This window comes from Macaca fascicularis, chromosome 3, assembly GCF_037993035.2.
Source record: "Macaca fascicularis isolate 582-1 chromosome 3, T2T-MFA8v1.1".
Taxonomy (NCBI): Eukaryota; Metazoa; Chordata; class Mammalia; order Primates; family Cercopithecidae; genus Macaca; species Macaca fascicularis.
The window spans coordinates 169,504,412-169,530,286 of NC_088377.1; the positions used below are offsets into that span (position 1 = coordinate 169,504,412).

General features: G+C 38.8%; 1 protein-coding gene across 2 annotated transcripts in view; it reads left to right on the forward strand.

Annotated features, from left to right (window-relative positions):
• The window catches only part of SND1 (staphylococcal nuclease and tudor domain containing 1), a 438,973-nt gene that overhangs the window by 176,953 nt on the left and 236,145 nt on the right, over positions 1 to 25,875 (forward strand). For both annotated transcript variants that reach the window (XM_005550684.4, XM_074035938.1), the window contains exon 12: positions 17,607 to 17,707. In XM_005550684.4, the coding sequence (XP_005550741.1) occupies positions 17,607 to 17,707 (101 nt within the window). The remainder of the gene's footprint in view (positions 1 to 17,606; positions 17,708 to 25,875) is intronic.

The following is a 25,875-nucleotide window of genomic DNA, read 5'->3' on the forward strand; positions in this document are numbered from 1 at the left end:
TTTTACTGTGGTTTCCTATCCTAACACTTCAGATATTATTCTGATATTTAGGATCTTAGTTATAACTCTTTTATTAACTAGATGTTTAAACTTGGGGAAGCCACATAACTTCTGAAACTGTTTTCTCTTGTAGTGTACGAGTGCTCTAGGTGATAACTGTGGCCCTTTTCATTCTGATGTAAAGTAAAACTTTCATTTTAATTTATCCCTTAAAAGCTCACTTAACCAATTAAGAGTTGGAATTGAAAATGAAATCTTCCAATAATTAAATCATTAAAAATTTAAATATTGATCATTTTTTAAAACTAAATTTTCCTATGCAGATATAGTTTATTTTTATTCTTTTATAACCTAACCTATTTGCAAATTATATGACTTGGCAATTTCTATTTCACGTCTCTTTCAAAAGACCCCTTTTCATAATTTGGGGCAAATTGTTTAACTTCTGTGAATCATTAATAACTCTTGCATTGTCATTGTAGATGTTATTGATGTATCTTTCCACCGCTCCCCAGGCCTATTAACTATGTATTGTTTTTCTAGACTTTTTAGCCCAGACTTATCATTGGATATTACTTATTTTATTCTATTCTTATGTTTATCATAATGCATAATCACAGAAATTATAGAAGATGTCACTAATCAAATATTTATTAGATCTGATATGGCATTTCATTTTACAACCTTCTGTCAATTTTAACCATTTATTATGAGGGTTTTATTAATAAGTATCATTTTATTCTCAACATGCCTGTGCATCTTGGTTTGTCTTTTACAGAGAAAAATAAAGGAATAGTATATTATGCACCTATTTTTAATATTTCAGATGTAATTATACTAGATATAATTAACCTGAAATGTAGTTGTTCCTTAATACATTTATTTGCATTACTTTTCTGTTTGGTTTCTTTAATAACATATATAGTTAGCATTTTTCTTACTATTTTTCTGATGTAGCAAGTTTGTTGTTGTTATTGTTGTTGTTTGTTTGTTTGAGACAGTCTTGCTCTGTTGCCCAGCCTGGAGTGCAATGGCATGTTCTTGGCTCACTGAAGACTCTGCCTCCCAGGTTCAAGTGATTATTCTGCTTTAGCCCCCCAGGTTCAAGTGATTCTTCTGCCTCAGCCTCCCAAGTAGCTGGGATTACAGGCACCCACCACCATGCCCGGCTAATTTTTTTTTTTAGTAGAGACAGGGTTTTACCATGTTGGCCAGGCTGGTCTCAAGCTCCTGACCTCAGGTGATCTGCCTGCCTTGGCCTCCCAAAGTGCTGGGATTATAGGTGTGAGCCACTGCACCCAGCTGCAAATTTCATTTCTATTTCCTATACCTTCTAGTTGTTCTGATATATATATGTATATATTGTTTAAGTGGTGGGGCTTTGGATCATTCCTTTACTTTTTTGGGGGATTGTTTGACCACCCTCATTTAGAGTGATTTCTGTGAAGATCTTGGACAGTGATTACAGTAAATTCTTACCTGTAGTTGGAAACCTCATTTGAGGATTTTCTAGTGTTTGAAGGTTGGTACTTTTGTATAGTTTTGGTTATTGTATCATGATGCTTCTCTTACTGCCTGGGCATTTTCTCTGGAACTGCTAGAAATTTTGGCTTTGTTCTTCTTTCTTGTAGAGTTGTCTAAAATTTTCTGGAAAATCTGTAGTGTCAAATTATTATTAAATATCATCACTGCCTTCTTGGGCTGGTCTTTTGACAACCAGGATAATAAATTTATAGCTCAAAATGTTACCTCCAGAGCAAACACAGTTCTTCTATTCTTGAGGTATTGACTCATCTCCTGGACTAAAAGACACAGAGACTTTTCTTTAGTAGCCCAAGAATAAAAATTCTTTCCATATTAAATCGTGGAACAGAGCTCCCTGGGTCATTTTTGTTCATTGCTTTACTACTGTCTTGCAGAAGAATGTATCATTAGTTTTCCATCTGACTTCTTAGAGGTAGGGGTGGAAGAGGAGTCAGGTTAGCCGATCTGAAGAGCATCACACAGGAAATACCGCAGGTGATGCATCAGGGAGAGATTTGTTGCTGTGTATACTAGCGATACATTCCAACAGACTATGTATTATTAAATAAGATAGGAGAGTCCTTAAAACCCGAATTACGGTCTGGTTCGTTTGAATGAGTACGTGCCAGGAATCTTGGAAGCAAATGCAGCAGGTGAGGGAAAAGCCTTTAGGGAGCCCGCCCCCCGGCCCCCTCCCTCACATATTTTATGTCTGTGTCTTGTTTGCATCCTAAACAGTGACTGTACTCTTCATCTGGAGCAAAGGACCTGCTGCGAGGCAGTTTCATGTCCTCTGAGGTGATTGGTAGGTTGGTTTATTGTTTGGGCCATCCCTTGAGACACTGAAAGATTTCTTCCTCATTATGAGAGACTTTTAATTTAAAAAAATGGATTTGGTTGAGGTTCTCTGAAGTGGACAGATTAGGAGATTAAAATACTCCTTTTATATGATTTGACTCTGATAGCTTAGTTTGTGTTTGTCAGTGAAAGCTTCTCCATAGGCCACTGATTGCTCTCAACTGATTCTCAATACACTTTCTCTTATTATTAAAAATAATATTATTACAAGATTTTTTATTAAAGTGGTTCTCAGCATACTTTCTCTTATTATAGCTGCAGTCTCAAAAGCACACCTTAGTGGATAAATGAAGTATGGTATATCCTTACAATCAGTACATTCTGTGCTAAAAATGGAATGAAGTCTGCTGTATACTTCAGCATAGATGAACCTGGAAAACTTGTCCCAAGTAAAAGAATTTAGACACAAAAGACTACATATTATGTGATTCCATTTATACAAAATTTTTATAGGGATCTATAGGTGGTTGATGGTTTCCAGGGGCTAGGGGTAGGGGAAGTTGGGAAAAAGAAGTGGCTGCTTCATGGATATAGTTTATTTTCAGGGAATTGGATAAGCGTGATGTTGCACAGCAGTGTGGATATGCTAAAATCCACTGAACTGGTACACCTTAAAATGGTTGAGATGGTGGATTTCATGTTACATAAATTTGATCTTAATTAAATAGTACGTCTGTATGTTAATACGTGGTTGCTGAATCAAGAAGGCCTTGGTGGCCAGGTGCAGTGGCTCATGCCTGTAATCCCAACACTCTGGGAGGCCGAGGTGGGTGGATCACATGAGGTCAGGAGTTAGAGACCAGCCTGACCAACAAGGTGAAACCCTGTCTCTACTAAAATACAAAAATTAGCTGGGCGTGGTGGTGGGCACCTGTAGTCCCAGCTGCTCGGGGGACTGTGACAAGAGCATTGCTTGAACCCAGGAGGCAGAGGTTGCAGTGAGCCGAGATTGTGCCAAGAAGGCCTTGGTGTTTCTTGGTGCTAATGCTGGTTGGCATTTTAGCCAATTGGTTAAGTGTTGGTGAGAGTGGGGAGAGGAAGTACCTTATAATTGCACCTTTGAAGATAAGCCCTTCTGCAGTGCCAAGTATGTTCCTCTGGATTCTGTTCCATGTTTCCCTCACTTTTGTTCCTCTAATAGGATTACATCATATTTACCATTGTTCATTTGCTTTTCTATTTGGACATCTTTCCATAGCAGAATGAGGAGGATCATTAAGAGAAGGATATATGTGTCCAGTGACCTTTTAATTCATGGAAAGTGCTGTTGGATAATCATCTTTACATTCTCATTATCAGTGGGAATATGAGGGGTTTGGTTAACCTGCTTGACTGATTCCAGTCTCTTGTGCATTTACTATCTTTTACCTAAACTCTGTTGAAACTGTTCTCTCCCTCTTTTCAGAAACTAGCTTCTAGTTTGCTGACTAGGAGTAGATAACAAGCCCTATATTTATTTTGAGACTCTCTGGGATATACAGTTATAAATGTATGAGTTAGAGTTCTAGTAAAAGGGGCAAATTGGGAGGCAGTTTATTTGTACATGAACCCTATTTTTCCATATTATATTCTCTTTATCAGATGATCTGCTGCTCAGCGAAAGGGCTCCATGAGCACGAATTCTTGACTTCTGATGCCACACCCTGTGCTTACCTTTGTATTAAAGTAAAAAACAAAACTCCATGGTTTTTATTGACTGTACTGTGATGGTTAAGGGAGACAGAATGAATCCAGTTTGTTCTAGCGGGAAGTCTGGGTTCCTTTTCTACTCTGCTGATGAGAAACAGGATCAGAGGGCACAAGGGGGATGGGTCACAGCCCTTCGCGTATTACCAACTGTCTTAGAACTGGCTGGCTAACCCACTGCAAAGTGTTGGGTCTTAGTGAATGGTCAGTAGGCAAAGCATTATTTTATATCCTTCTTCCACTCTTTTCCAAGTCTCTCTGAAGGACTGCAGCTAGGTATAACAAACATCAACCAGTAGTATTAGATTGTCAGTGATCAGCATGCCAAAATGCAGTTCCTTGTTACGTGACAAGTAGAGAAAACATATGGCAGGCAGGTGGTGGTGGCAGGATCATTATCAGCTCAGAGTGAGATTGGCAGTTCATTTGCAGCTAGCGATGCCCACCTGCCATGGCAACAGTACACCGCTGGGCACCCGGAAGCCCTCATGATCGTGTCCTTCTAACAGTGCTTACTCTGCCCTGCATAAACTTTACTGGTTGGCAGACACTACTGAGCAGTGACCATGGCCTCAGTGTGGGAACTACTGTGATGAAACAGATGCTCAAAGGTGAAGACCCTGCTTGTGAGGAGGCTACTTTTTTGTGTTTTTTGCTGTTTTTTGTTTATAAAGGTAGATGTTTTCTTTATATATTTACTTAGTTCACCATATTGTTTTTCTTAAGACTTAATCAAAATTTTCGCCTTTCCAAATGTAACTTAAAAATTTTAGTCCCTGTGGAAATGTACGATGTGAAATATTGGGAGTACCTTATAATTGCACCTTTGAGGATAAGCCCTTCTACAGTGCCAAGTGTGTTCCTCTGGATTCTGTTCCACGTTTCCCTCGCTTTCGTTCCGCTAATAGGATTATGTCATATTTACCATTGTTCATTTGCTTTTCTATTTGGACATCTTTCCATAGCAGAATGTGTAGCTCCCACTTGTTCTCAGCAGCTACATCATATTTATTCAGAAGTATTGGTAATGTGTAGGTGAAAAAGATAGGCAAGGTTTCTGCCAACTTATAACTCATGAGATTTAAGATTACGTAAATCTCAACTTGTAATTATACATTTGTGTTAAACTACTATGAATGCAAAGGACACCATGTTTGTATGTACATCTTTGTTTCTGTAGACTGAATTCCTAGAAGTGGAACTGCTGGATTAAAGGACATCCACATACTAAATGTTAGAATTGCCAGCCTGACCTCCAATGATGTTATAATAATTTAGATTTCTGCCAGCAGTGAAAAATACCACTTAGAGAAGCATGTGGAAATTGGAAGTTCATTGGACAAAAGCACAGACAACAGTGATTAAGTTCAGCAACTAGAGAAGTAGATAGAGGTGGGAAAATGGTGGTGAATGCACTGAAAATTCTGTAGATCTGCAAGTGATAGATCTCTAAGGCAGATGATTCTTCATAGAAAAATTCTGTCACATTGCAGGACATCAAAATTTGTCAATTTTATAGGAAGTCAATGAACCATAGACTATTCTTATCTCCCTTCTACAACTGCCTCTGAAAAATGGTAAGAAAGGCATACTTGGGTTGACTTGTGGTACCTAGACGTGCAGCTTGTGCCTTAGAGCCAGGGTCCCCAAGCCCTGGACTGCAGACCGGTACTGGTCTCTGGCCTGTTAGGAAGCAGGCTGCACAGCAGGACATGAGCATCAGGCCAGCTAGCATCACTGTCTGAGCTCCGCCTCCTGTCAGATCAGCAGCAGCATTAGATTCTCGTAGAAGTGCAAACCCTAGTGTGAGCTGCACGTGCGAGGGATCTAGGTCTTACGCTCTTTATGAGAATCTAACTAATGCTTGATGATCTGAAGGCGGAATATTTCATCCTGAAATCATCCTCCCCACCATCCGTGTAAAAATTGTCTTCTACAAAATCGATCCCTGGTGCCAAAAAGGTTGGGGGACCACTCTGAGAAGAGTGTTGACTCTTCTCAGAATGTAAGAAAATAGACAAGTGTATTTTATATCCTGAGAAAGGTGGCCTAAAAGGTAGACTATTTTATCTTATGTGACAACCGGAGACCTCTGTGTCCTTATTTAGGGGTTATTGAACGTGACTTCTAATTATGGTTTTGGGAAACCATCCATGTATTTTCTTAGGAATGTGATTGAACTATCTTTTTTTTTTTTTTTTGTATGAGATGAAGTGTTGCTCTGTTGCCCAGGCTGGAATGCAGTGGCGCCATCTTGGCTCGCTGCAACCTCTGCCTCCAAGATTCAGGTGATTCTCGTGTCTCAGCCTCCCGAGTGCTGGGACTAAAGGCACATGCCACCATGCCTGACTCATTTTTGTATTTTTGGTAGAGATGGGGTTTCACCATGTTGGTCAGGCTGGTCTTGAACTCTTGACCTCAAATGATCCACCTGCCTTGGCCTCCCAAAGTACTGGGATTACAGGCGTGAGCCACCACACCCAGCCTGAACTGCCTTATTGAAGTAACCAGTAGATTCAGGAGTTAGCTGGGTTTGGATTCAGAGTTGCGTGGCTCCTGCCGCTAAGTTATTGACTTAGGTAATGTGTGGGCAGAACAGCCTGGGAGAGAGAGAGAGAGAAAGGCAGATGCATAAAACAAAATTTACCTTCTTATTTAATTTTAAGTGTACAGTTCGGTGACATTAAGCACTTTCTTTTCTTTTTTTTTTTTTTTATGAGACGGAGTCTCGCTCTGCCGCCCAGGCTAGAGTGCAGTGGCGCGATCTCGGCTCACTGCAAGCTCCGCCCCTCGGATTCACGCCATTCCCCTGCCTCAGCCTCCCGAGTAGCTGGGACTACAGGCACCAGCCATTGCGCCCGGCTAATTTTTTTGTATTTTTAGTAGAGACAGTTTCACTGTGTTAGCCAGGATGGTCTCGATCTCTTGACCTTGTGATCCCGCCCGCCTCTGCCTCCCAAAGTGCTGGGATTACAGGCATGAGCCACCGCGCCCAACCGACATTAAGCACTTTCAGTCACATTGTTGTGCAGCCATCACTGTCCATCCCCAGAACTTTTTCCTCTTGCACAATCAAAACTCTATACCCATTAAACAAATCTCTCTATCCCCTGGCAACCACGCTCCTATTTTTGGTCTAAGAATTTGACTATTCTAGGTACCTTATTTAAATGGAATCACACGGTATTATTTTTTGTAAGTCAGTCTTTTTTTTTTTTTTGTGGTGACTGGCTTCTTTCACTTATAATGTCCTCAAGATAATGAGAATTTCCTTCCTTTTTAAAGCTGAATAACATTCTATTATATGTTATGTATCTACCATATTTTGTTTATCTACTCATCCAACAATGGGTATGTCAGTTTCTTCCTCCTTTGGCTGTTGTAAATAAATTCTGCTATGAGCCTGGGTATTGAGGTATCGCTTTGAGATCCTGCTTTCAATTCTGCTGGTAATCCCTAGAAGTGGAATTGGTGGATCATATGGTAATTCTATTTTTAATTTTTTTGGAAAGCTAAGCAATATTTTTGCATCATGTTTCTGATAATTTAGGAGTGGAAACTGGAACACTGTTTGATCTAGACTTAGCCTCCAGTGGTAACTGCCCAGTTTGTGAATGTGTGTAATTGTAGGCCAAGGAGTTGGTTGTGTACCTGTTTACTGTTTTCCGAAACAATGACTGTAAATCAAGAGACCTGAATTTGAAGGGAGATGCAGATACAATGTAGGATGGTCTTTGATCAGTGTCTGTGACTTTAGTTGTCATTGTTCTATGCACGCAGTGCCTTTGATCATGGAGCCTTGCTTCATTTAGTAGGCCTCTACTTTGTGAAATAGAGGGATGGTGTGGTATGTTTACAGGAAGAAAGGTTGATGTTGATACCTGATTATGTTGAAATGCTTACTTAGCCACAAAACTGAGAATTTATATATATAAGTGCTGTATCCTTGGGATATTTAGTCATTGGCATGCATTCCTGAAGAATTGTGTTTTTTCTTCATAATTTTCCTTTGGCATTATTATATACATCCTTGAGGTCAACTCACCATTCTAACTTTGGCCTTTTTAAAATTTACCTAAACAAATATTTTCCTTGTCTGAGTGACTTCTTGATGCCACCTCATGGGCATGCTGGATAAATGGGAGTGCTCTGAATTGTAGTGAATGCAGGATGGCTTTTCTGTTCTGGTTTTGCTCACCCAAGCAATACCTAGTCCCCAGGGAAATAGGAGCTTATTGGAACTCTTGGCAGGGTGAGTACTTTAGTCCCCACTTTTATTGATTAGATTTCCCTGGTATTTTGGTGGGTGCAGGCATTCAAAATCTTTATAAGACAGGGCAAATGTAATGTAACCATTTGTTTTTATCCATTTCTTAATAATATCCCCTTTCTCCCCACTAATTATTCTTAGAAGCCATTAAGCAAGTCTCCTTTCTTCATATTCCTGTTCCTCTCCTCATAGTTTCATCACTGCTATTGTTTTAAAGATTGGCTGACGTTGGGTGTATTCAATATAAAGGCAGAAGTATCTCAATCTAAAATCTGTGCTGCTTGTGTGGCTGGAACTCCTCCAGGGAGAGTTCTGGACAAAGTGATTTAATTTCTCCTGACTGCTGGTGACCTTGGAAATTTTGGCCATAGATGACTGTGATTGACACTTGTATAAAGGAGAAAAAAGACCCACCCTCAACTTTCGTCCTTTACAGGAAGGCAATGGGAGATGGCAGCTCTGGTGAGGAATAAGAAGGGACATATAGGCGACACAAGGGACAATTTCCAGTAGTGCCTCTGAAACCTTTTGACTTTCCTCCTTAGGGACAAGCAGGGTTGTATTAAAAGTAGGTATTGGTATGAGTTATGCCTGTGATAAAATAATGAGTAAGATAATGGAGCATTAGCACAAACACACGTTATACTTTTTAAGTATGTCTGTAGGATTATAAGGCCTGGAGAATCAAGAGATTTAATGAAACTGCTGGAAGCTGGGATCACTATTTTCAAATAGTGATCTCTGTGTCTTTCTCTAAGGTACCCCTCAGATTTATTTAAAATATTGTCATTTGTCAAAATTTGATGTTTATATGTGCCTGTTATTTACTGCCATATGTAAACTGTGTGGTCAGTATATTTTCAGATCATTTTATTATGTTTGTTTTCAGATTGTTATCACTACTTCTAGAAATCTTTGCCATTTTCTAATGGCCCCTTACCTAAAATGTTTTAATGTTTTGTGGATCTCGAGTTTGTATATGCTCCTAATTAAATATTTACCAAAGTGAAGGTTTATCAGGGAACAGTGATGTCCACTTAAATGGATGCCTGATGTCAGGTAGAGACTCAGCATCTCCACGGACACTGTATTCAGCTGTATTTTACCTTTCCCCTCAAAACAGATAAAAGCATCTGCCCATCCTGGGGACAGAGGAGTGGTTGGGGTAGGAGACTCATTTTGTCAAAAATGTATCAAATAAGAACACTTTCTAACTGTGCTTATAAAGGTTTATAGGCATTATAGATTAAAATTCCATTGATGAAAATGAAATGTACTCAAAATAGTTTTGGGGTTTGGGGGCGGGAAGGGTGATTTTAGATGGGAGAGAGCAGCATAAATACATGTGAATAAACAACCAGCCTAAACACCTAATTACAATGATTTGGAAGAGGGTGTTACAGAATACATCTGGGCTGGATTGGAGAGTTAGGAAGGGAACATTGGTTTATGTCTCCTAATCTTTGTAGTATAGATGAGACAACAAAATGTATAATTTTTTCTGAAGGTATTTGTAAAGGTTGTTGCAGAGCTCAAAGATGTCCTGATGGAAGAGGTAAATTTCAGCATTTTATAATTATAAAAATTTATAAAAATGTATAGGTTACATCTACCAGTTACTTGTTTTCTTTTTAATAATATCAGCAATTAACAGAAGCCTTAATTATTAACTACAAAAACAGTATTTCTTAACCTGAGTTTCTGTCCACCATCTACCCACCATCCATCCATTAGAATAAACTTCAAACACTAAGGTAAAGAATTCTAGAATCATGTTGACAAATCAGGAATTAATAAAATTCAGCTATTGAATTGGTAGAGGGCACTGAAAATACCTACACCAAGCTACTGAATAGAATATATTTTACAATAGTACAGACTAGGGGATTTTTCCCCCAGTGTATAAATTTATCCTCACACCTGAAATTCTTTTTTTGAACTAAATATGTATGTAGCTTATCTTTGTAATCTAGTCAGATAATAGGTTTGAAAAAGAAAGTGAAGGCTAAATATTTTATTTTTTGATAGGGTTTTTATATCTTTTTTTCATATTTGGTTTAAGAATGCTTACAAAGATTCATAAAACTTAAGTTCACAGGGAAAAATACAGAGAGAAATCAGAATCACAGATAGGATAGAGGAATGAGGCTAAGACTTGTGCCTTCACTGATACTCTAGGAATGCCCAGTGAGTTTTAAGCATTACAATGTGGCTGGTCCAAATTGAGATGCTTGTAAAGTACACACCAGATAGTAAAGATTTAATACAAAAAAAGATCTGAATACTTTTATAATGTTTGTTATATATTGATACGATGTTTTAGAAATTTTGCATTAAATAAAAAATCATATTAAAATTAATTTCACTTGTTTCTTTAATGTTTCAACATTACTACTAGGAAAATGTGAACATACACATGTGGGTCTCATTTGTCACTTATTGTATTTCTATTACACAGTACTTGCCTAGAAGGAGGTAAGTTTGACATCCTCTCTTGAGAGATGAACAGTTCCACAAGGGCTTATGTCTGAATTAGCTTGGAGGTAAGCTCAGAGCATGCCCAGAGGCAGGACTAACAGGCTCCTTAGCAATTTGTTTTGAAGCTCTTTCTGTACCTCGATGAATGGGTGATTGATGTGTGTTTTAAAATGTTTAAAAATATATGTAACTTTTAAGACTATATTATTTAAATATTAAGGAGCACTTTGTATGGAAGGTCTATTGTTATAAATTTTCGGTGCTGCAAGAGAAATGGCACTCAAACATAAATTTAATTTTCTCAGCAAGGCAATTTTTACTTCTATAGAAGAGTGTGACTCGTGGATGGAGCAATGACAAGAGCACACTTCAACAAGGGAGGGGAAGGGGGCAGGTAGCCCCTACTGCTATGTTGCTCCCCTATTGGCTAGGGTGGGACTGCGCAGTCTAAGCTAATTCCGATTGGCTATTTTAAAGAGGGCAGGAGTATGAGCCGGAGTGGTGGGGTGAGTAGTTGGGTGGGAAGAGCGGTTACGGAACAGGTGTCTCAGGGTGATTCAGTTCAGAGCAGGTGACCAGGGGTGACTCAGGATGGAGCAGGTGACCAGGCGTGACTCAAGACAGAACAGGTGACCAGGGGAACAGATGTGAACTACTGATTAGAACTGGTGGAAAAGGTTGTTTACTGAAACTAGGGGCGAGGAGAATGAGGAAGTTAAACTTTAAAATGGAGAACAGAGAAGAAGGGAGCTGAACATACTGATGCATTGGTTCTTTGGAGAGGATCTCAGAACTCATCATACTTAACAATTTATAGGCTAAAACCTTTGAAGAGAAATGTATTATATCCTACGCTGTTAACCCCAAGCAAATGGAAATTTGGTTGCTATTTGATGTTCATTGTCTTCCTAATTTAGTAAGGCAAGAAGTATCCTGCCCCACGTATCCATGGTTAACCTATTATTTGAGATGGTTCACAACACCCTGCTTCAATTGTCTTTGGTAAATAAAATATACAGTAACTGGTAACTGTGCAATTAATCTGTTAAATATCTAAATAAATACTAAATAGTGTATCGTTCTTTAAAATAATCCTTACTTAGCTCTAAGCTGGGATGAATATGTATGAGGTACTACATATTTTTGTTTGCTGTGGCTCTTTAAAAAGTGTGTTTAATTTAGTCTTTCTGCCTGATGATTTCCAAAGTCTAATGATTTAAATCAACATGTATCTGATTTATGCATGTATGTATTTGTGTGTGTTTATCTCATGGATACTTATTTAGCACTTAACTCTGTGCCAGACACTGCCCTAAGAAAATTAGTACATGTTTATCTAAAAATAACTGACACTTAGATAGAGCTTACAATGATTCAAGCACTGTTCTAAATGATCTTCCTATAGCAGTGAGATACGCACAGTTAATGTGTTAAACATAAGCAGAGAAGTTAGGTCACTTATCCAAGTTCACACAGCTCCTTTCTAGAATTGCTGGGAACCAGCCACTGCAGCCTGGCTGTTCCAAAGTGTCCGTGTTCTTATTGAGCCTATGTGAAACATTTTGTTTTACTTACTTTTGTTTCTAGGCAGCATCAGTGGGACTTACGCCAGATGGTGTCATCTTTTCCATATCAGGGTTGTGTAGAGGCTTTCCATAAAGCCTGGAAATTCTGTCATGAAAGGGGTTCTAAAGGGGTTATTTTGAGAGACAAGGTGTTTATTATAGCTCTTTGTGAATTTATGAGTGGCTACGTGGAATAGTGGGTAGGATTATGTGGTGATTATGCCCCAAAGCCTCACGTAACAGCTCTAGTTATAGTAAAACTAAGCTCAGGCTACAACCTGGAAATGTGGCTCTGCAGTTGTTTTCCTTCCTACCTCCTCTAACCTTTTATGCTTAGGTAGTTCAGTTTTTTGGCATTTTGTTATCATCAACATCAGTCTGTGAAGTTCTTTGGTGGTTTGATACTGTTCTAGTCACACATTGTATGAAGAATATCCAGAGAGCCTGAGAATTCTGTTGTGTGGCCCATAGCTGTTCTATTCTAAACTATTCCAGACTTTACAAGCCATTAATATATAAATTTAGTTTGAAGTTACCATCTTAGTTCCTCTGAAGGGTCCCTGAAATTGCTTTCAAGGAAAATTCTATAATCTAATAGACCAAGGTTGCCTGCTACCCTCTTGTCTTTGAGAACTTCTTTGACAAATAAATAATATGAGAAAGTATATATGTTCCATATTTGGCTTGCTTCATCTTTCATGGTTGTTTGCACTAGAGCTTTATTACAGTTTTAAAATATTGCCCCTCCCTCAGTTCCTCCTCCCTACCCCTCACGGTTTAAATAAATATATTTTTGCTATATAAAACAGCAGGATGGTCAAGAATTTGACAAAATGGTCCTCAGGATGCGCAGCTTCCCACTTCAAAGGTATCCTTCATAATGTTATGTCTGAAAAGATTCTCGATTATATATTTACTCATGCAACAAATATTTACTGCGTAGTCTGCTACCTTGCAAGCCCATGCTAGCTCTTTGAGTAAGACATGGTCTCCCCACTCTTGGAGCTTACAGTTGGTGTGTTCCAATACAGTGTAGTAAATATGAGGTAGGAAACACAAAGGTTTAAGAAAACAGTATATATTACCCCATGTCTGACTAAATTATCTTTTAGAATTCTAGAGTGAAATGATGCTCTCATGTTCTAATCTAGTGCCCTCATTTTTAAGGTCAAGAGAAACTGAAACCCAAAGATGTTCTGTTCCTCATTTGTAAGAGAGCTTCAAGTAGCACCAAGCAAGAACCCAGGACTCTTTGTGGTCAGTCATTGCTATAAACAGGGATCAGGGTCTGAGTCAGTTATATAGCCTTTGGTCATGTATTCGTACAATACCTGCATACAGAATATTTCAGGAATATCTTAAAAAGGAGAACCCATCTATATTAATCAGTTTCTTCTCTCATGCCATTTCATACATACTTACCCACAAACAGAAAATCCAGGTTATCATTTATTTAGACGAAGATGTTGCTAAGATTTACAGTGGTTTTAATTGGAGCTGTTAAAACCATGGTTCTTTTTCAAGTGATTGACAGGTCAGTGATGAATATCTTGAGATGAAAAATTCCAGGGTAGAGGAAGAGATCTCAGAATCCACAGGGGAGGGACACAAATGCTAATTACACATTGACTGTAATTCCTGATTTGTCATAGCTGCCTGCAGGTGTATATCTTGGCTATGGTCTATTCTCAGGACCTCATTTGTATTTCAGATTTTCTTTAATAATGTTGCATCCACAAATAACTGTTTAATCTCTGACTTATTTACAGTTCTCATTCTCTCGATATAGGAAATAATTACTTGGCAGATGAATGTAGTTGTTTCTTTGGGTTATTGAAGATTAAAATTTTTTTGTCTTCCCATTGATTTCCCTGGAAGACAGTTTTGGAATAGCACCTCACTTTGGCCTTCTGGCCTGAGAGATGCACAGGTGTTCACTTTTGTTTGTTATTCCTCCTATTATTACTCCCACACATGTGGCGTGGTCAATTAGCCCTCTTGATGAATTAGCCGTCTCTCTGGGTTGAGAGCTAATGTTCCTCTGTGCTGAAGAGCTGCTGTCCCACCCCTTTCTGCCTGCTGAGGAGGAGGTTTGGCATTGGTAGGTGCAAGGTAACCTTGAGATTCACTTAGTTTTTTTTTTTTTTTTTAAGCAGTGCTGATTTTTTCCCTCAGTAGTTGAATTGAGGGCTTGAGCTTGTTAGATGGATTAGGTGAAAGCACAAGAGATGCATGGACCTGTTTCCTCATTTCCACATATTTATTAACTTCCCAGGGAATGCCCCCAAGTTGGACCATACCCTGTGGCCTTGTCCTATTTAAAATGGGCCCTGAGATACTTTACATGGTATAGCCACCTTCACTGTCTACCTTCTGTACACTTGGGATTTCTTGTATCATTTTTGCCATGACTCCAGCTATCTTGTTGTTTTCCTCACCCTCTACCTGCTTCTATAAGTTAGTTGTGAGGCTTTGTCTGAGGAGAGTTCCAGGGTGTGTTAACTTAGCATCAAGACCACTTCTTCCCTTCCCTGGTTCTGAGTTACCCAGGCCTGTCCGTGTGCAGCCCTCTCATTCCTTGCCCTTTCTTTGGCCTATATTAACTCTGGCCAGCAGCATGCCAGGAAAGTATTAAAAACCTTTTTGTTGGAGGGCACTAGTTGTTCAATCTGCCTGTCTGATCACATTTCTCACATTTTTACTCATTTCCTGAGTTTTAGAGTAGTTGTTAAGACCCTGCAGTAATTTAAAGCTAGGTATCTAATTTTAGGAGTCACCTTTATATCTTCTTATTTTCTGTGGTGTTGTGCTATGACCACACTTCTCATAAGAATGATTTACCTTAACCTCAGCCCTTAATTGGCTTGGGCTCTGATATGGCTCCATTCTGCTGCTTCTAAAGCGTGATTCAATGGAGTGTTCAAGTGAGGGATCTGGCAGTTGGAATTTTGAGGCATCTGTCCTTTTCCAGATTTCCATGTTCATTTTCAAAATGAGTTTTTGAAGAGAAGACAGTTTGAAAGGATTGTAATGGTGCTCAATAGCAGTGTGTCTGAACTCCATGCTTCTCTGCAATATGCTGTCTTTAAGCTCATCAGTGAGAGCTGAAGATGTGTTTAGAAAAGGGATTCCAGACTGTGGAGATGGCTTCAGTCTCTTTGTTCCCCATGTACCTCTTCAGTGTGGGTTTATAAACCTTGGTTTTGACCCAAACCAAGCCTACACCTTCATTCTGTAAAGACATGCCCTATATGTTTGCTACAGGATACCACATCTTTATCTTCAAAGTTTTCATAAAGAAAAAGCATTGCTTAGTGTGTCCATATCCATTTATTTAGTGTATTCTAGGGTTAAACCATTTTCCCATTTTATTCTCCTAACTTCCTGTCTGCAAAATTAATTCAAAACCTAAGTATTCATCTAGTTCATTCTATCTCCCCCACCTCCACACTGCTTAACTCTCAACTAGGTTGGTGTTGGGCTTAATTAGCTGTATCTTTTGATGTACATGCTGAAACCAATTCCAAGCATCTTTGTAATTGTTATCTTGTTTGTTCTTTTTATTTATTTATTTTTATTTTTCAGAGAGATGGGGGTCTTGCTTTGTTTCCCAGGCTGATCTTGAACTCCTGGCCTCAAGCAATTCTTCCACCTGGGCCTCCCAAAGTGCTGCAGTTATAGGAGCAAGCTATTGTGCCTACCTTGTTTGCTCTTCTTAATAACTCTTAACCTGGTCCTTAGAAAGCTATTTCAGACAGATTATATGCAGTTTTTCTATGGAGGCAGTTCATATTTTTAAATACAGGTTTTCAATGTAGTCTGACCCAGAAAAGGTTAAAGCATTGCTTTATCATAATGTTTAGGAGTCCAACAGGAATGTTGCAGACCTCTTCTCCGTAAAGTCAGATTGCTGTGGGGCCCTATGTGTTTGGTTGTTTGACTCACGTCTTTGGTTGTCAGCTTTTTTCTTTCTTTTTAAAATGGACTTTTCTTTCTTTTTTTTTTTTTTTTTTTTAAGAGCAGTTTTGGATTAACAGGAAAATTGAGCAGAAGTTACAGAGATTTCCCATATACCTTATGCACCCCCCCTCCCCAACATAATCTTCCACACCAGAGTGGTATATTTATTACAATTGTTGAACCTACCTTAACACATCATTATCATACAAAGTCCATAGGGTTTGTGCTTAGTGTTATATCATCTGTGGGCTTTGATATATGTATAGTGGCATGTATTTACCATTATAGTGTCATACAGAATAGTTTCATTGTGCTAAGAATTCCCTATTCTCTGCCTATAACTCCTGGCAAAATTCCCTCTCTCCTTCTAACTCCTGGCAACCACTGATATTTTTATTGTCTTTGTAGTTTAACCTTTTCTAGAATGTCATATAGTTGGAATCATACAGTTTGCCTTTTAGAATATCTGCTTTCACTTAGTAATATATGTCTAAGCTTCCTCCATGTCTTTTCATGGCTTGATAGCTCATTTCTTTTTATCACTGAATAATATTCTGTCATCTGGATATACCGCGATTTATCCATTCACCTACTGAAGGATATATGGGTTCCTTCCACATTTTGACAGTTATGAACAAAGCCTCTGTTAACATCCATGAGCAGGCTTTTGTGTAAGCATGTTTTCAACTCCTCAAGTAAATTTCAAGGAGCTGTATTCCTGGATCAAATGGTAAGAGTACATGTTCAGTTCTGTAAGAAACCACTAAACTATCTTCCAAAGTGGCTGTATCATTTTGCATTCCTACCATCAATGAATTAGAGTTCCTATTGCTACACATCCTTGCCTGCCTTTGGTGTTGTCAGTGTTCTGAATTTTGACTATGCTGCAACGAGCAGTGGTGTGTCATTGTTGTTTAAGTTGGCAATTTTCTAATGACATATAATGTGGAACATCTTTTCCTATTCTTATTTGCCACCTGTATGTTTTGGATCTGTTGCACTTTTAAATCAGGTTGTTTTATTATTGTTGAGTTTTAAGAGTTTTTTGTATATTTTGGATAAATGTTCTTTATTAGTTATGTCTTTTGCAAACATTTTCTCCCAGTTCGTTGCTCAGCTATTTCTTTTAATTGGTTTTTAAAATCTTAGATTCAGAAAACCAAACTGGAGTGAGCTGATCTTTCACAATTGAGCAGGCACATGTGGCTGTTAGTGAACTATGTTGCAGACTCGCAACCCTAACTCCCTTGATTCTTTATTTCCAGGTCAATGTGACGGTGGACTACATTAGACCAGCCAGCCCAGCCACAGAGACGGTGCCTGCCTTTTCAGAGCGTACCTGTGCCACTGTCACCATTGGAGGAATGTGAGTGTTCTGGCTGTCAGGGACTCAGCTGTCATCTCAAGTAGCTAAGAGTTCTTTGCTCATTTGAGTCTTTCCTTTCACTCTGCTTTGCTTTCTCCTGCTCTTAACTCAGTGGTTTATAATTATGTGCCTGTGAGCACTTTATATTTGTAAGTACTTTATAATCACTCGTTAGCTAATCATATACTTTCATTGTTGTTGTTATTGAAGATTTATTGGGCTCTGTATGCCTGGCACTATGAAGTACACATCATTACTATTAATAATGCCATTTATTGAGTATTAAGCAGGCCCTAGATACTGTCCAAAATGGTGTCTGCATATTGATTTAGGAAGTCTAGGTATAGAATAGCAGGTAACAAGGAGGGAAGAAGAGGAGAGGTTAATTGGACATTTTCTTGTATGTAATCAGTAGATGATGAGGTCATCCTATTCTGCTGTACTGGCCATAACCTGGTTAGATTCCAAGGTCTCTTGGCAGCAAGGTTGAGGAAGAGTCTTTCAGGGGAAGTATCTGATAGGGGAAGGAGGAAGCCTGCTGGGCCCTGCTTCCACAGAAATATTACAACAGTCAGCCAGTCCCCAGTAGCAATTCTTACTTTGCATAAAATATACCAGTATGGTAATTGTCTCCTTTTCTGTTTAACAATCTTATATGCTATTCGTTACCAAACTGTTATTTTTCATTTTTTTTAAGGGGGCATATTGGTGGGGAAGAAAAAGGATAGGTTTGTCATCAAAACAAGGATTGCGTTACTGAAAGTACAGTGAAGCCACTTAGGAGAAGTACCTCCAAGCTATTGTAGGCCTCTGAAAGGAATGAGCGTCTTGTAGCTGCTTAGCTTCATGAAAGTCTCCTAACAGGAGCCTCTTTCCCCTCATTCGTGCTTTCACATTTGGAAATGACTATTTTTAGCCACTGCTACTGATCCTATATTTATTAATATTGTTAATGTTCACATAACAATTGGAGATTTCATCTTTGCCAGGAGGTGCTCAGTATAGGCATTTGATGTTTACCTTTACACCATCACAGGTTTTGTTAGAAGCAGGTTCTTGACAAATCAAGTAATATTTTTGAACTGGGAAAAACTAGGACATATTTTGGTCATTCTTCTATCTGTATAAATTACAATAGTTTATTTATTACCAATTTGTTACCACTTCCTAGGAGTCAGTTGTCTGCTTCCCTACTGTAGAGACCTGGAATCTTAGTATTCTATCTAAATATTTTTACTGTCACAGAAAGCCATCTCCATAGATACTGCTGCTTTTAAGTACTGGTGAAAACAACTTCACCGTTGTACAAAACCACATGTCTTTTTTTTTGGCAGGTGGCCTCCACAAGTATTTAACATTCTATTAGAATGGATTATCTCATTTAGTTACCACTGAAGAATATTTAAAAAATAAGTTTACACTGCTTAAAATGAGATATTCAGGGAGTATTTCATAGTAATCTTTTTATTTTTAAGACAATTCGAGACAGATAATTTTAAATACTTTACAGAGCAGAGTGTTGTGGCCATGCTTTGTGCCTTAAAACCTTGAGATTTCCACTGTGTTTATTTTGGCTTTGACAGAGATTAGTCTTTCAGCTTTCCTCTCTGCAAATATGGGGTAGCTGTCTATTCCAGTCTGGGTTTCTATTACATTCTTGAGTCCTTGTAAGAAGGTGTCAACTCTGGTGACTGTTTAACAACACAGGTTGGTTGGTCTTAATTGACAACCTACAATGTCTATACTCCAGGTTTGTGCCAGAGATGATGAACTTGAATTTTCTGCTTCCCAGTTCTTGTAATTGGATTGTATGAAATATTATTTTCTTTGTGATTTCCCATAGTAAATTTTTTAGAAGTTTAGAAGCATGTACAAGTTTAGAAGAATTTTACAGGTACTCTTCTAGATACTTAAATTGTCTCCTTGGATTAGACCAGCCTGGCAGGTACCTGGAAAGCATTATGAGTTTCTTCATAGGGTTGTTCATCCTGAACTATACTTTGTGGTTAAATGGGTAGGCTGCAAACAGGAGAAATGTAAGGAATTTACTGATACTGAAACCATCCTTCATTAGACTGTTGTGTCCCTGAAGATGGGGAATTTTGTGTCTTATTCCCTGTTGTAGCTCTAGTATCTAGCATATGGTAGGAACTCAATGAATTTGTTGAGTGATTTGTTAACTGTATTGCAAACTGTTCCTTTATGAAGCATAACTTGGATGTTAGTAGCATCTAAGGCATGACCACAGGTTTGTTTTTATCTAATCAGTACTGTAAAACTTATAACTGATCATTTTATTCTGTTTTTATATTTTTCTTTATCATGCAGCCCCCAGAATCACAGCAGATTCAGAGAGACTCCCAGATAATTTTATTCTTTTATTTGATAATTGGAAGCTTACTGCCAGAGAGGCCATCTCTAGCAAATAGACCTAGCTGCACACATTCTGTGTTCTAATCTTAGTCACCACTTCTGTTTATTTTCCTTTTACTTTATTTTTGTTTTTATTTGTCCTTTTTTTCCTGAATTTTCTATACTTTAAAAAATCTTGGCCAGGTGCAGTGGCTCACGCCTGTAATCCCAGCACTTTAGGAGGCCCAGGCGGCTGGATCACCTGAGATCAGGAGTTTGAGAGCTCTCTGACCAACATGGTGAAACCTCGTCTCTACTAAAAAAAAAAAAAAAAAAAAAAAAATTAGCTGAGCATGGTGGCAGGCGCCTGTAATCCTAGCTACTTGGGAGGCTGAGGCACGAGAATTGCTTGAACCCCAGAGGCAGGGGTTGCAGTGAGCCGAGAACATGCCACTGCACTCCAGCCTGGGCAACAGAGTGAGACTTTGTCTCAAAAAAAAAAAACTCCATTAATGTTATAGAAAAGTTGAGGTATTGATAAAATAAGAATCTCCAACTATTTAGCTTATTTTCAGAATTAAGTTATACTACTAAGAGCCTTTTATCTTACTTAATGGTGATTTATAAACATTAGCCAGAGAAGAGTCTTTTTTAAAAAACACTACGTCGTAAATATTTTATTTTCATTTTAAACATAAAAATGTGTACGTATTTGTAAATCTTTGCTGTCTGGGCAGCATGGACCACCTATTTGATATCTTGTTGAATTACATAACTTCCTGTTTGAAATGAGGACTTGAAAAACACTAATTATAGAACCTTATATTTTTGTGATTTACATCCCCCTCATCTGTTACAGTTGTCCCACACATATTTATTTTGCAGCTACTTTAAAGCCTTTCCTCTTTATTAAATTTTTTAAAACATGTGTTATCGAGCAATGGGCTCACTGCCCGAAGTGCCTAGATGCCAATAATATGGCACTGGTTTTTGGGAAAAGAAAGGGCTTTATTGTGAGGTCAGCTGGCAAGGAGACAGGAGGCAGGACTCAATTCTGTCTTCCCAATCTGGGTGTTAGGTCAAACTTTTATGGGTTACGGAGGGGAATTTGGTGTGCAGAGGTGTTGGGAGGGCAGGTTTAACTGGAGGACTTTAAGCTTGGCCATTTAGGATAAGATATGGAATGGTGGATTTTAGCACCCGATCTTTCTGGATAACTGACCCTTTACTTCTAAAAGGATTCTGGTACTCAGGTTTTGGTCTTGTCCTGGCCTTCTTGTTTCCACAGGGAGGAAATATTGGTTCTGAGTGTTATAGGAGGTAAAACCTTTTTCTGCTGCACATACCCTGTCTCCATGATTTGCAATTTGTGCTCTGCTGCATCTGCAAGACAACTTAAACGGTGCTGAAACAATAGAGTTGAACTGGGTTGAGCTGCCCCTGTGGTGAGAGTTTTAGTAAATACACACTCTTTGTGTGCTTGTATTTCAATGATATTTAATGAAGTATGTAATTAAAACAACAAGCACAACCAGTGTAAACTAGATTTGGGTACAAAAACAAATGGCTCATCTCTTTGGGACCGAAATGCTCAGGTGTTGTACAGTGGCTCTCAGTCACTCTCACTGGCATCTGCCAGTACCTTATGCTGAGGTCATAGAATGTGCAAGTAAGTTAAGGGAAGGGTTAGTAAAGACAGCGTCTGTGGCTTGCATGGCCTCTGAAAAGTGCACTCTGTTCAGTCTTGAAGAAATGTTAAATTAAGAAGAAATCCTGTCTAAATTATGTTTGTCGTAATCTGTGAGCTTATACACCTACATTTAGGCCTTCACAGCACCTAGTGGCTTTCCTGTTATTAAAGAGAATAGCAGACTTCTGTAACTACAGAAGAGCTTCTCTGAAACTAGTGATTTTAGGGGACTGAGAAGAAAGAGGTAGATGAGATGGTATCTCTTAAAGGGTTATTTCAGAGCTGAAGTTTAGATGCATTTCACTTGCAGAGAGTGTGAATTGTCTGTATCTTCAATAGGGTTCATTCTAATCCTTTTTTCTTCTCCATGTATGGGAAGGAGTCGCATCATAGGATGCTGGCAGGGCCTTGCTGGTGTGACATAGGCTTCCTATCTGTTCCCCCTGAGGAATCAATGAAAACAAGGTTCATCGTTCCTCTAATAGATTGAAATTTTTTTCTTGATTAACTTCACTGTGGAGTTGGCAAGAATTGTTATCTGTTAATCAAAACTGTTTAAATAAAAAAATAAAAAGATCAAATTTTGAGTCTTTTCTCATTCTCTGGCTCCTGGGTTGGGAATTAGCTGATCGTTTTAGGCCTGGTTTGTGACATGAAGCTGTCAAGATGGCGCTTCCTGTTAATTACTTTTTATTGTATTTAAGACACTTAAATAACTCTTCTTGTGACTTAGTCGTCTATGTAATTAGCTGCAGTGATTAAAATCTCCTTCTTTCGTTCTTGCCAGAGCCTTCTTGAAGAGTGAGATTTTCCGAGGTGACCTTTCCCTGTGCTGGACTTCCCAATTACTTTGAGCTCCAATTTGGCAAACCCTTAGAATCTATTAACTCCTTGCTCATGCCTTTCTGCATATCACATTTTCAAAGAAAAGTGTTAGAAGAAAATGTGTTCACATTTAGAAAGGGACATCTACAAAATATAACTAGGGTAAGCCGCACACATACACACAGTCATTTTCACCATCACCTCACCCCTCAACCATGAAAACTGTCACATATCCAGAAGATACAGTCACGAAGGCACTTCCCTATTGTTTCCCATTATGTGAAGTATTTCAGGATGATAGGAAACAATACACATGGCTCATTTTGTGAAAGTTAAAGAATGGCACAGAGGAACTATGAAAGGTGAGCAAATGAAAAGTCCTGTTTGTTTTCTGCACAAGGTCACCTCTTTTTAGACAGGTGACTTTGTTTTTTCTGTTTATTTTTTCTCATATTTTCATTCTGCTGCTTCCCTGCATTGCTCTTCTTTCTTGATGCATGCATCACCCCTGCCGCCTGCCTTGATGCCTGTCAGAGCATGAGACCTTGCTACCAGAGGTACTGTCCAAGTTCTGTGGGGGCTTGGGACATCTTAGATAACCTCTTTCCCCTAATGGTTGCCATGCAGCAGTTTCAAGACCATCTTTATGAACATCCTTTCTGTCTGGTTAGAGTCTTCGTGGATAGAGCTTACCTTTATTGTATTTGTATGAACCAGACTATTAAATTTGCAAAGAAAAGACTGTCTTTGCTTTTGTTTTTTCTTGGGTTCTAATTTGCAGGGATACTTTTTTTCTCCCAGCTGTTCTATTAGTGACTGAAGCATTAGGTTAGGTCTTATCCTTACTCCGCTAGAATAATCCTTTTTTAATCCTAGTTTGGTTTTTCTCAGTCACAGTAGGAATAAGTGTCATACAGCCCCCAGCTTTTCTGACTACAGTTCTATAGCTTTGAGGTTTTTCACTGTCAGCCAAACCTCCTCTCTCTCAGAGTTTTCAATTCTTAAAACATATTACTAATACCTGACTTTCAAGCTATACTTGGGCAAAAGCAGCCTCTTGAATCGCTCTTTTCTGGCCTAGTCGTCTTACTCAGAGAGGCCCACAACATCCAGAAGTTGCTTTTCAGCACTTGAGAAAGTACGGTGACAGTGTTAATAATGACAGTGGCTCTGCCGGGAGGTAGGGTCTGCATTATAGTCAACCCTTTTTCCCCACAGATTGATGACTTACACTTTATTATAGTCAATGAAAAGGACTACTGAGCCCCCTTCCTCCCCTGCTTTGAAGGAACACAAGACACTAGAATGAGGGTTATTGTTTTTTCCCACTTAAATCAGAAACAAACCACTAACCAACTCAACCCAAACCTTCCCCCTTCCCAAAAAGAGCAGTTTAGATTGTTTGGAAATCATAGGCTGCTTGGTTAATATAATTGTGCTGCTTTTCCTGTGTTGAGTAGTAGAAGTGTGCGTTATCCATTCTGAGGACATCAGAAACCTCTGTGGCATTTAGTTAACGATACTTGAGAAAGAAGTAGTTGAATAACTAGGCCTGTCCTCTGCCAGCTCAAGCATAGCAATCATTTTAAGATACTTGTCCCATAAAACACTGTAAGAAGGAACGTGGCTGTTGCACAGGGTTTGGGATTACAGTCAGGAAAATATTGTTGAGTTTCAGACAAATCTGTCTCTTTTGTTCAGATATTTTGTGGCTGGCTATCAATGGCAACCTCATACTGCCAAGTCTTATTCCCTTAAAAATGTGGTTTCAGATTACTTTATTACCATCATTTCTAGATGGAAGTTCAATTTAGCTTTTCATAATGGCACCCTTGAATCCTGCAAATCAGCACAATCCTTTACTGAAGTATGTGAGAGCTTCTTATTTTCCCCTTTTTGCTTTTTATACTATCAGTTGAGTTGAGTGCCGGATTGTGGATGGATGACTTGAATATTTACTGCACTGATCCTTGGGAAGCTCCCCCTTATCAGTTTCCCAAAGCATACCGTGGAGAACCCAGAAGAGAATGAGGCTTTTCTCCAAATCTATTTATGTTGTAACTTTTGCTTCATGTCTTGTTGTAATGTTTCTCTAAATATTTTAAAACTTCATTTGCATTTTTTGTTCTATATTCAAGGAGATGTCTTCAACTTGATCTTCCAGGTTATATGCTTAGCCAGACAGCTGGCCAGCCATGCGTATTGACTTATTTTCATTCATCCACACTCTCTTGTTTATTTATTCATATCGCTTATTCATTTAGCCACTCACTCATTAGTTCATTTATCAAGTATTAGTGGAATGCTTGGTATGTACTAAGGACTGTATTAGGCATCATGAATATATTGGTAATTCTAAAACTGAAATTATTTCTATGCTGATAAAATTTACAGACTGTTCTTTTAATCTAGCCCATTTTATTGATTTTTCTTTCAGCATTTATATTTAAATTTTTGTTCTTTAATTGTTCTGTCTTAATAGCACCCTGTTCTTAGTTTGTGAATACAATTTGTCTCTAATATTTCAGAGAACATTTAAAATTAAAAGAAATAACAGCCTTGGCTGGGAGCGGTTGCTGATACCTATAATCCCAGCACTTAAGGAGGTAGAGGTGGATGGATCACTTCAGCCCAGGAGTTCGAATCCAGCCTGGGTAACATGGCAAAACCCCTGTCTGAAATTAAAAATACAAAAAAATTAGCTGAGTGTAGTGATGCATGTCTATTAGCTACTCAGAAGGCTGAGGCATGAGAATCGCTTGAACCCCGGAGATGGAGGTTGCAGTGAGCCAAGATTGTGCCACTGTACTCCAGCCTGGGCAGCAGAGCAAGACTCGGTCTCAAAAAAAAAAGGCTGGGCGAGATGGCTCACAACTGTAATCCCAGCACTTTGGGAGGCTGAGGCGGGCAGATCACTTGAGGCCAGGAATTCAGACCAGCCTAGCCAATATGATGAAACCCCATCGGTACTAAAAATAGGAAAATTAGCGGGGTGTGGACACCTGTAATCTCAGTTACTTGGGAGGCTGAGGCAGGAGAATCTCTTGAACCTTGGAGGGAGAGGTTGCTGTGAGCTGAGATCATACCACTGTACTTCAGCCTAGGTGACAAAGTGACACTCCCTCTCAAAAAACAAAAAAAAAAGAAGAAAGAAAAGAAAAAGCAAGCTGGGTGCGGTGACTCATGCCTGTAGTCCCAGCACTTTGGGAGGCTGAGGCAGGCGTATCACCTGAGGTCAGGAGTTCAAGACCAGCCTGCCAAACGTGGTGAAACCTCGTCTCTACTAAAAAAATACAAAAAT